The sequence below is a fragment of the Lissotriton helveticus genome, chromosome 8 (genome assembly GCF_964261635.1).
Source record: "Lissotriton helveticus chromosome 8, aLisHel1.1, whole genome shotgun sequence".
Lineage (NCBI taxonomy): Eukaryota > Metazoa > Chordata > Amphibia > Caudata > Salamandridae > Lissotriton > Lissotriton helveticus.
In genome coordinates, this window is record NC_136069.1 from 818,126,722 (window position 1) to 818,138,964 (window position 12,243).

The following is a 12,243-nucleotide window of genomic DNA, read 5'->3' on the forward strand; positions in this document are numbered from 1 at the left end:
ATGCAGATTTATTTTTAAGTAGTTGACGCATTTTAAACGTTTTCTCAGAAAAACATTTAACAAATGTACCATAAAATTCTATCAGGCCAAGAAATGACCTTAATTCATCTTTATTTGTGGGTGAAGGAGCATTCCTTATGGCATTCACTAAATTCATCTTGGGTTTTATACCTTTGGCCGAGATTTCGTGACCCAAATAATCTAATGAGCCAACTCCAAATTTGCACTTGGACAGCTCTGCAGTAAGTCCCTTTTCTTTTAAAGTTTGTAAAATTGAACGAATTCTCTCATCATGTATATCTTTATTTTCACCCATGATGAGGATGTTGTCCTGAAAAAATAGTACCCCCTGCAGTTCATGAAGTACGTACAATTGTTTTCAAATCGCTGAACAAGATATTCCACCTTGTTGTTAACTGCCGATCAATGCTCCGAAATTATGACTCCGTTTGAAAACAAACAGTATTTTCCTTGATTACGGTGTGAAAACCATGGCACGCATGAGGTGTTTTCCTAGTCGGCTCCAATTTGTTAAGTTAATGAATCCCGAAGTCTTTATGAATTAGGATTAATTTGAGTATAATGCACAAAAGGCCAGCACAGCATTAACAGCTCCGCACAGCTGCTGCATCCAGTAACAACCTCCTCAACTGATCATCGATGTAACCTGGGGGTTCCAAGTGTCATCAGTGATGCAGTACAAAGAGCACGAGACAATTAAAGGTATATAATGAAAATGTAAACACAACAGCACGTCATTGGAAGCTGTTTAGAATTCCTTCCTTCCCCTTTCATTAGTTTGTACTAGATGATCCTCCTCCTCTCATTCTCCCCAAATCCATATTCTGATTTTGAACTAAACTCTGCCTCCTTGAGTTGTCTCACACGAATCACCTGATTTTCAGCCCTCTAGGAAGGGTTCTTCTCCTGTGAGCCTTATGTTTCCATGCTTGGGGTTCATTCATGGATCTAGTAGGGATGTATGACATTACAACGCATACTTTTACAATGCATACCTTTACAACGCATTTTTTACAATGGAACATCCATTACAACGCATTCCATTACAACACATTTTTAAAAACTACCCGTACAACGCATTCCATTACAACGCATACTACCTTTACAACGCATATCATTACAACGCATACCATTACATTGTATGTATGGTTAGTATTGGATAGTGTAGGGGTAAAAATTACTATTCTAACTCCGGGGGGGGTGCAACAGTAGGGTAAGTGTTGGATAGTGTAGGGGTAAAAATCACTATTCTAACTCAAGGGGGTGCAACAGTAGGGTAAGTGTTGGATAGCTCAAGAAGTGAATACATTATGAAAACACAGTTAAAAGCAGACAATATTAATGGAATAGTTGGCAGTTAGTCTGACTATAGTAGTCAATGAGCCTGACTAAGTCATTTTAAACGGGAGTCAGAGCTCGCCATGTAGACACAGATGCATCCTAGCTAAATGTTACCACTCCCCCTATGACCCTACAGAGACATGGGTAGGGTTGCCACTGCAAGGGGACAGGAATTACCAAACTGTAATGATGTGTAGCTGAGTCAGTGGTCCCAAAATGTGATGACCTTCAGTGGTAGTATTGCCCTCAAAATGTGGAAATTAAGTATAATCCGTTGGAATGTATGGAAATATGAAGTACTTATAAAATGTTGCTTCAAATATGACATAATGGAATTAATTAGTGAACTATAACTTTCTGTTACTCCTAGAAATTCTCACCAACTGCCATTTTGTGACAGTAGCCTGTATACTAGTTTTGAAAACTCTCTTTTGTTTTCTGTAGGTGGGCAGACATTGTTACTGACCTAAATACGCAAAATCCTGAATTCTTTGACATTAGACACACAGAAAGGGGCCTGCAGTATCGTAAAACGAAAAAGGTAAGCACAGTTGTTTTTCAGTCAACACCAAACTTACAGCACACAATTTTTGCATGCATTTTCGTGGGGATGTTTAGTGTATAAGGTAACCCAGTTATGCACTACACGCTTGGTTTGTATATGTAAAAAAAAAATCTCACACCGTGTTTTTTCCAGGCCTTACTAAATGAAGTCATAGTGGAAAACAGGCATGGAATTGTCAATGTGTGAAAATGGTAGAATCACAAAATTTTCATTTTTTATTTTATCAGGACAATACCATATGTTTTAAGTGTGAAATGCAAAACTTAAAATCGTAAAAGGGGCCTAGTACATTCGCAATGTTTGATTTGTATGTAATGTTTTTCTTGCTACAGTTTAGTTATTTTGTTTAAGTCAGGCAGAGTGGTATTTTAATATAGCATAAAATAGGTTGATTGTTGTAAACACTCTGGGTGCTTTGGTTTTCTGATTGTAATTCTAACATCCCCATGAACATTGAAAAGAACAAGCTAACAAACGACTAAAATGAATTTGCGAATTGCTTCACCTTATTCAACCTATCTGGCTTATAAAAAGGGTAATATTCTCAACTTTATAGCAAACACGAAGTGCAACACAATAGATTACCAGATTAGTCTAGATTTGACTGACCATCATGCCATTCGGTTTCATACCGTCACCCCCACTAACCGGCCAAAAAAGATTTCAATGGCAAACTAATAAGAACTTGAAAAGATCCATGAAAAAATCCCATTACACCACCTTTCTGTATGCCAGAGAACAATCACTCTTAAAGCTAAATATTTGACATCCCCAGCGCCTCAGAGGTTACTTGATGGAGACAACTATAGACCTCCTCAATGATCTAGCCCATCTCTTTCTCAGAAAAAGATTGGACAAACCAGTCAATCCATCATACTTCAGTGAAGTAAAAATCAGCAAGAAACGAATGAGGAGACTGTAAAGAAATGTGGAGATCAACAAAAAACAGCAAATTACATACAAGTCCTTACAAAAGCAGCTAAGGGAATAAAATGCTCAATTAACAGATGACCTAGAGCATGTTTCCTAACTATAACATTCTGCCCTAATCAAATTGATCCACAAAAGAGCTAGTCCAAGCTCAAAATCAATCATCTAAGTACTGAAAAATGTCCACCCTCATAATTTTATCCACAGTCACACCAATATAAAAATCTTTGAGATCACTATAGACAAAAACGTGAGTTTCTTTTAACTGGCAATAAACTGATGACTACAGATACATATCAGCTGCACCTTGTAGAGGCAATGTGTAAAGTATTTTTCATCTTTCAAACAGTGATACAGTAAAAACACAACATAAATAAAACCCCAAAACAACTTAGAAAAACAGAGTAAACTTTAATACATAAAATGACACCAAAAATCCATAATGTAGAACTGGCGTTATGAATCTCAGGTAAAAATAGTGCCCAAAATCCCAAAGCGCCACTGATTACTCTGGAGTGGGTCAAAGTCACTAGTTCAGGCCAGCTACGACAGAGCGTGGGTCAGATACAGGGACCATGTTTATTCTGGGGAAGAGTTTACCTTCTTAGATTCCAAGTCCTCCCAAGGAGTCTCAGTTGGAACATCACGTTGCCAGGAACCAATAGGAGATCATTGTCGGCGCAAAGAGCAGGTTGCAACTGGAAATTTGAGTTAGCAGTATATTCTGCAGCCGCTCTTTGGTGCAAAGAGCAGGTTCCCATTGGAACTTTCATTGGTGGAAAACACATAAATCGCAGCAGAAGCGAAGAGCCTGCTCACGGTCGCAAATAAAACCAAACATCTGTATTTTCAGCTAGAGCTCAGTTTACAAGCAAGAGGAATACACTCTAAAGCCAGCCTAGGGTCCAAGACCTAGGGGCATATCTTGGGGAACAGGACTCCAGCAGAGGCCAGCAGCAGTGCTCCGGCATGTCCAGTGTGTGCTGGTTATCTGGGCAGTTGCAGGGAAGGTCTCGGGAAGTTTGTTGGATATGTGTAGCTCAAATAGGAGGTCAGTCAACTGACCCTTGAAGTCACTTTTGGCGAGCGATCCATGATTCAAGGTAGACTGATCCAGCCTTCCTTCTTCAGACAGCAGGGCAGTCCGTCTTCTGAATCTTCCACAGTTCCAGGAGTGTTCTGATGAGAGGTTCTGAGGGTGCCACTTTAATGCATAGTGCCAGCCTTTGTGTCGTGGGCAATTCCTGGCCTATTCACAAACAGTTCTAGTCAGTTCTCCACTCTTCTCTGGGTTTGGCTCCAACCTGGCTCCAACCTCCTAGGGGGACAAAGACAAGAGCAAGCTTGGTGTTGCATCCCGTTGTGTGTGCTATCAGGGCCCTTTGAAGTTTAATCAGGGCAGGGCACAACTCTTCCCCCAGCCTCCTGGTTGGATTACCCACTCCCTCTACACCCAGGCCCTTTTGTCCCCTTATCACACCACAGGAGAGACATTATCAGTCATGTGACCCTGGACACTAGTGGACATGCGCATTTGGTTTAGGCAGAATAATGTCAACTTTCAGAATTGTAACTTAAAATCCAACTTTACCATTAAACAGGATTTAAAATTACAATTCAAATGAATATATCTGCTCCCAAACTGAGGTTTTCACTTATTAAGTGTAGTAAGATAACCAAGTGTTGGTCTATGGGAGAGGTAGCCTTGCTTCAATGAAAAACTACTTCAGGTGTTTTTCACTGTCAGAACATGTACACAAGTTCTACCTTTTAGTTACTATGCACCCTGCCATATAAACTGTTAGGGGTTACTTATAAGTATTAAAATATTAAAAAATAGACCTGTTTAATAAAAATAATTGCAATATATATGAAAAATAATAACAACACACCACACAGATATATTTTAATCTCACCACATAAAACCATGTTCAAATAATGATTGGCTATAACTATGTCTCAATTAAAAAGGAGAAATGTACAAGTCAGTAAAATTTGCTTCTAAAACAATGTTTGTAATTGTGCAAAATTGGTGCAAAGTAACAGTAAAGTGCTTCAAGAGTAACAACCAATGCTAACACAGTAGAGACAATGGCCCTAGATGAACTTGACAGATATTAAGGTAAAGTAACCTTTAAGGTAAATGAGTGCTGGAGATATTAATAGTTCTGTGGTTTTAAATTGATATAATTATATGTTTCCTTTGTTTTCCTCCTCCAACGTTCTTCTAGTATGTTTGTGGCTAAGTAGCTCTTACAATTTGCTAAGGGGGGGTGTTATGTATTGTAGTTGCATTTAAGTTGTAATATCCGTGTCCACATACTAAATGTTCATACTGGTAATGTATATTTTCATTGCATTAAGTTTGGTGTTCATTTAAGAGCGTGGAGTGTTTCACTGTGCCTCTATATTCTGGAACTCTTGATTGAGTGTCAGTTACTGGAAGACGTTGATTTACACTGTCCTGTTGGTACTGTGCTGCACAATAAAGTATCATTGTTAGTACAATGCATCTTTATTACACCAAGTTTCGATGATTGTCATAATGTAATAGTAGGTATAGTTATTGGAAGGTAATTTTATGTATGTTGTATATATCAAAATATTTTATGTAATGCAGCTCGGATGCGCTCTGTGAATACCATAAATAAATTCTGCATCTTCTATTTCTGGCTCTTGTATGTTGGGCTATTTTCTGGAAAAGGTCCAGGATATCAAAAAAATCCTGACACTAACACTGAATCCAATCAATCAATCAAGGGTTTGTAAAGCGTGACTACTCACCCATGAGGGTCTCAAATCGCTGGGAGGGTTTGAGGGGCTGATGGTACCTCTGGGTGTTGAGGAGGATCATTTGAAGAGCCAGGTCTTGAGGTCCTTCTTGAATTGAGTCACAGCGCGGTTAGCCTGGTTTGCAGGGCCAGGGTGATGCAGGTCTTGGCGGTAAAGTAGAAGAATGAACTTCATCCTGTTCTGGTCTTATGAATCTTGGGACGGAGGCTAGGGCGCCTTGGACAGAACTGAATACGAGTCAGTGGTACAGGTATGCTGGTCCTATGTTGTGGAGAGCTTTGTGTGAGGAGCTTGAAGGTGATTCTTTTGTTTCCGGTGGAGTTGTTGGGGGTGTTGCATGATGTGGCTGTGGTGGGAGATGTCAAGGACCAACTGGCAGCGGTGTTTTGAATAAACAGTAGTTTCTTGAGCTGTTTCTAGGTGACACCGGCATAGAGTGTGTGTTGCCCTAGTGTGTTGCCCTAGTCGAGTCTGCTGGCGATGATTGCCTGGGAGACCGTCTTTCTGGATACTGTGGGGATCCATCTGAATGTCTTTTGAAGTAGTCGGAGTGTGTTGTAGCAGGCTGAGGAAACTGCGTTGATTTGGCAGTACATTGTGAGGGACGAGTCCGGTATGATGCCACGGTTGCTTGTGTGGTCCAAAGACGTGGGAGGGTGTCCCAGAGCGGCCACAGTTGCTTGTGTGGTCCATAGACGTGGGAGCGTGTCCCAGAGCGGCTGGCCACCAGAAGTCGTCTCGGGCTGAAGGGGTGGGTCCCAAGATAGTACTTCAGTCTTGTCCGAGTTGAGCTTGAGACATCTGTTTTTCATCCAGGTGGCGACAGCGTTCATTCCGCTGTGGAAGGCAGTTTTGGCGGTTGTGGGTTTGTTGGTGAAGGAGAGGATCAGCTAGGTGTCATCAGCGTAGGAGACGATGTTGAGTCTGTGGCTTCTGACAATGGCTTTGAGGGGTGCCATGTAGACGTTGAAGAGGATGGGGCTCAGGAAGGAACCCTGGGGCACTTTGCATCTGATCTCTGTAGGTTCTGAGAGGAAAAGGGTAATCTAACTTGCTGTGTCCGGCCAGTGAGGAAGGAGTGGATCCAGCCCAGTACCATGTCGCAGATGGGTCCAGCGGACACAGGTGCAACCTTTGAGTCCGGGTAGAGGTCTTCTTGGCTGCATGTCGGTGGTCAGTGGCGATTCCTTGAAGATGGCTACTGACTAGCCAGAATGGGCAGCTCCAGCTTTTATGGATCTGGTGCTGGAACATCGGGTCAGCTGACTGACCACTTCAGTCTGTGGCTGAAGCCAGGCACCAGAGGCACAGTTCTCTCTTCATTAGCCCAAGGAGCAGCAGGTGCAGTCCAGCGGTTGGTGCAGCCTCTCTTGTTTAGGCCAGGGGTCATGAGGGCAGTTTTTTTCGTTTCTCTTTCTAGTCCAGGTGTGATCTGAGGCTCAGGGTGCTAGGGATGCCATATTTATACCCAGAAAATGCCCTGGGGGGATGTTGCAGACGCTAGTCAATGGGCTACCAGGATAGCCCCCACCCTGTGTTGACGTTCGGCTATGTGCATTTATCAATCCCAGAGTGCACTATTCTGCTCACTCTCAAAATGGATGAGCCCTTCCTTGGAGGTGAGGAGACTGGCAAACCACAATAGAATTTCAGAAGTTACCAAGGCTGGGATGTCAGCCTATAACTCTGCACTAGCTAGTGCAGCTACTAACTTGTCTACAGTAAAAATGACAATGTGGATTTTTTTACCTATAAGACAAATTAAAGTACATGTCCCACTAATAATATATAATTCCCTGCCTTAGGGCTCGGTAGGCCTTCCTCAAGGTAAACTTATATATGTTGTTAAGGGAAATGGGGGGCTTTGCCGTTGGTTTAAATGGCAAAGTTGAACTGGCAGTTTAAAAATGCCCTTCCAAGCTGCAGTGGCAGGCGGGGAGCGAATTTGTATCTTGTCATACTTAGGTTGGCACAATCAGCCCTGCTGCTCTGGATAGACCCTCTAACTAACATGCCCTGAGTACCCCTGGTACCATGTACTAGGGACTTACAGCTAAGTTAGCTTATGCCAATTGGAGGTCGTCAATTCAACAAAGAATTTGTAAGGGGTTTGAACACTGGCACTAAGGTCTGGTTAGCAGGCCTCCATGCATTCTCGGAGTCGACAAACCAGCAGCATCAGTCAAAACCTTTGGGGGTGTTCATGCAAAAAGAAGTGTTTCCTTACAGTATTGTTCTGCAGTAGGTTCATGTTTCTCATTTTGTTGCATTGTAGTGGAAGCTTCAATGGTTCTATGTTTAGGTTAGTGTTAAGTGTCATTAGGATGCAGTTCAGTACCTTGCTTGATGCCCTGAAGAACCTTTTGAGAACGGCCAATTAGTGTCCTTAAGATGCTTTGCAGTTTGGATTGATTGTTTCCCTAAGCTGCAGTGTGAGTTACTGTCTCTGGGATGCTATTCAGTGTTCCTAGGATGTAATGTGGTGAGTTACAGTACTATCATGCAGCGCAGTGTTGTTGATTTGTGTGCAACATGGTTAAATAGTGTCTCTACCATTGAGAGTAGTGTGGTGCTCAAGCATCTCTAGGGGCATTATAGTTTTAGTGTCCTAAGTATGTAGTGTAATATCCATAGAGTGCAGTGCAACATGGAGGATTACAGTACATTGGATAACGCATGGCAAGTTACGTCCTCTGCTGTGCAGGGTTAATGTGATGAATCATTTTCCATATGATGCTGGTCATTGCAGTGAGCTAGTGACCCTAGTGGTATAATGCAGTGGAGTGGTGGCCCAAGGATTACAGTTCAATGCTGTCAATGTGTAAATATGATAGTCTTGTGAGTTAGTGTCATATTGATGTGGTAAAATGTGCTGTTATAGTCCTTACAATGCTTTGAAGTAGTGTGCAGTGTGGTGAATTAGTGACCCTTTTTAGACCCACAATGTATTTGGTATCCTATAGTTCAAACCTAGCCAAAAGGCAGTGAAGTGCTCTACAGGCTCAAAGATAAGCAAAAAGTCAACAAGTGATAGCTGAAGTATGTGGATGGTTAATGCATTGTGATGTAGCGATTTTAAGGAGGTGATTCTTCAACTCTTTCCTAAAATGACGGATTGGGATGTGGCTCCTAGCTATTGCCAGTGGCTGAGATTATTTCAAGCATTCCATCCATCACCTTGTTGTTTTTGCATTTCCTAAATTGTAGCCATGTTGGGGTGGTCCTGATGGATAGAGGGATGTTGTTCCAGATCCATGGTATGTGTATGTATATGGTATAGTATTTTAATCTACTGGTTGGCCTTAAAAGCCAGGTTTTGAGAAGCTTTCAGAACCTAAGTTTATTTTAATTCTTATGATGCTGCAGAGGGGTTCCAGGCTTGGGCAGGCTGGAAAGAAAACCCCCCTCTCTTCTTGAGCTTAATTTTGGGACTGAGTAGCAGCCCTGCATCAGCAGATTGAAAGGCCTTGGAGTGACAGTAATGTAGGATTCTGGTTGAACTATGCTAAGGGCTAGAGCCATAGAAGGCTGTATGCACCAGAACCAATATTTTGAACAGAGCCATTCTTTGATCGGCAACCTGTAAGGCTCCTTCAGATAGAGAGAATTCGGAGTGCGTTGAGGGATCCTAAGTAGTAGCTGAGCCATTGCATTCTGGAGCTCCTGAAGCTTTCTGGTCGAGAAACTGTGTTGGCCCGGGTACAAAACATTGGTATAATCAAGATGAGATGTGATTAGCGCATGAATAGCTGTTAAAAAATATTGTGTGGTAATGTAGCAAAACAAAACACAAGCCCATCACCGCCGCTATCTGCGGCTTAAAGGTCAATTTCTGGTTTAGCTTAACTCCCACATTTGAAACTACAGTAGCCAAAGGGGGATGCACAGGGCATCTGAAAGAAACAGGTTAGTGTTAGATTCCTTACCTTAGAATATCCCCAGGCGTCAGACTGGATCCGGAAAGTTTTGCGTAGCAGTACTCATGCGCGTCGGTAGGCGTCGTCTGCGGCTCCGCGTGCGTCGTCGGCGTCGTGGTCGCCGGGATGACGTCGGAGTACTTAGATGCCGCCCTAGCGCGCTGACGTCAGTTCTTGTACATAGCTTTCGGCGCCAGGAACGCAGAGCCATGCCAGAGACCGACACTGTTGCCATGAAACTAGGGCCCTGAAAGGGATGTCCTTAACCCTAGATATTGTTACATAATTTATCGTGCAACCTACAGGTCATAACCTATAACCCTGGTTTTATAGCCCAGTAAGTATTTTCTTATTCTAAGACTGGCAGAATATGCTCCGCTGGGTTGTATTAACATCTTATTTTGAAAAACCAAATGTTCGAGGCATGTGTGCTGTAGATACATATGCTTAGCATACACCTGCCTTTCTAATGTTGGGTTCGGATGTTTGCAAGTTGTTTCTCTTCGAAGAAGTCTTTCCTGGCACAAGGTAAGGTGATAGTGTGCATGGTTTGGATGGGTATCGCTGCGCTCCGGTTTGAAAACCGTTCTCCGGGTTCCCCCTGGTGCGTAATCCACTCTACCTTCGGTGGTATTGCTTCCCTACGCGTTTCCCTGTTCTCCGCGTATCGATTCGATCGACAAACTCCATTTTCAATGGAAAAGCTTGTGGGCGGCCGACAGGCCTAGGCGTGTCGGTCCAGCCTTTTGCAGATGGAACAAACTCCATTTCAATTCTGTCCTGGGAGCCATGCCAAATATTCCCTCACCAACCTACATCAAGTTTATAACTTGTTCCTGTCTCTTGAGCACAAGGAGGAAGACTGCGACGCTTGTACGTCTTTTCAGTCCAAGAAGTCTCTTCGTGATCCTATGGCTCGACGACAAGAGATGCAGCGCCAAAGCAACCAACACACTCCGGATATCTTTGGGGAAGAATCCGATCAAGAAGAGATCGAATCGTCCGCCGCAGAAGAAGAGGCCCTCTCCTTTCCTGAGTCAGGTTCCGAGCTCGATCTGGAGTCCCAAGATGTGCTTCCGGGATAGGGTGCAGTGAGTACCGGAGACCCTTTCCCCTAAATCCTGTTCCAAAACTCATAATACTATGGCACCACTTCTGCCTTGTTGGCCAAGGTCGGCATCGAGACAGTGTTTCTGACGCCCCGCCCCTCTGCACCGAAACAAACTGTCAAGCCTTCCAGCTCGGGATTTAGTCGGCCAAAATTACCTTCAGATCCTAAATCAAGCTCAAAGACAAGTCTGGTTTGGGGCTGAAACCCTCCACTTCGGAACACAAACATGCTTCAGAGCCGAAACCCTCTGTTTCGAAACACTAACACTCTTCGGAGCCGAAACATTCCTCTACCTAAGAAAAGTCGTTTTTGAAGCCAAAATCTATAGGCACTGTTCTCGAGCCTCCAAAACCAATTTTAGACGTCCTTATGGCCAAATTGGATCTCAAACACAAAAAGATTTATATTAATCCTGATACTCGGCATATTTTGGCTAAGACTCCAGCAAAACACAAGCTTCCTGCAGAAGACGCTGCTGATAACATTCCCTTAAAGAGGAAGAAGGACATAGCTAACAGCAATGTTTTCCTGCCCGACAATCCTCTCCATCACCACCATCTTCTCCACAATTAATTGAAAATCCATTACACCTAACACCTCAGGGATCTCCACATACTGTTCCAGATGTGGAGCAGGGAGAAGAAGAAGAAGATACTCCCTTGCCTGCAGACCCAGGGAATGATTACACCATTGACCCTCCAGAAGACAATGAGCCAGACCTCTATCCTGCTAAGCTATCATCACCAGATGATAATATGGCTTATCAACAGTTCATTGCTATAGCAGCAGAGCATCATGGGGTACCATTACATAAAGAAACATTAGAGGAGGACTGTTTATGTGAAACGGTCAAGTCAAACACTCCCTATGCTTAAAGGCAGGATGAGGCATGCAAATGATATCTTTAAAGACCCTGTCAGAGCATGTATTTTAACTCTAAGAGTAGATAAAAAATATAAATCCTCACCATCAGATCCTGTGTTTATTAGGGGACAATTACCTCTTGACTCCTTAGTAGTGTCCAATGCTCGCAGACGAGCTAACTCGCAAACCTCTGGGGATGCACCTCCCAGAGATAAAGAATACAAACTTATAGATGCCTCTGAAAAACAAGTGGCTGTTGAAGCTGCTAACCACTGGTGCATCGCAATACACAGGACCTACTAGCAAGATACGACAGGGCACACTGGGATGAAATGGAACAACTGCTCCAATATTTTCCAGATGAATACAAGACTAAATCACAGCAGTTAGTTGAAGAAGGGAACCTCATCTCTCACTCCTTAATCAGATGTTGAAGTACTGGGTTTTTCGGAACCCAGCGGTGCCAGGGGTACACCCTAAGACTTCGAGTCCTTCCTGTTTCAGACTACAGAAACACAGAGTCTTCTAGGTGAAGTCAAAGATCGAGTGTATTGGCTGCAGCCAGTAACAGGTATCCTAGAAGTACAACACGGTGTATATTCTCAGGAGACTGCTCAAACTTACAAAGCTAGCCATCCCTTTTATACAAAATATTATGCTTTAGGCAAACATTCCTTATTTTACAGTTGACCATTCACATA

General features: G+C 43.0%; 1 protein-coding gene across 2 annotated transcripts in view; it reads left to right on the forward strand.

Moving 5' to 3' along the window:
• The window catches only part of BIVM (basic, immunoglobulin-like variable motif containing), a 265,082-nt gene that overhangs the window by 204,765 nt on the left and 48,074 nt on the right, over positions 1-12,243 (forward strand). For both annotated transcript variants that reach the window (XM_078657636.1, XM_078657637.1), the window contains one exon: positions 1,807-1,903. In XM_078657636.1, the coding sequence (XP_078513762.1) occupies positions 1,807-1,903 (97 nt within the window). The remainder of the gene's footprint in view (positions 1-1,806; positions 1,904-12,243) is intronic.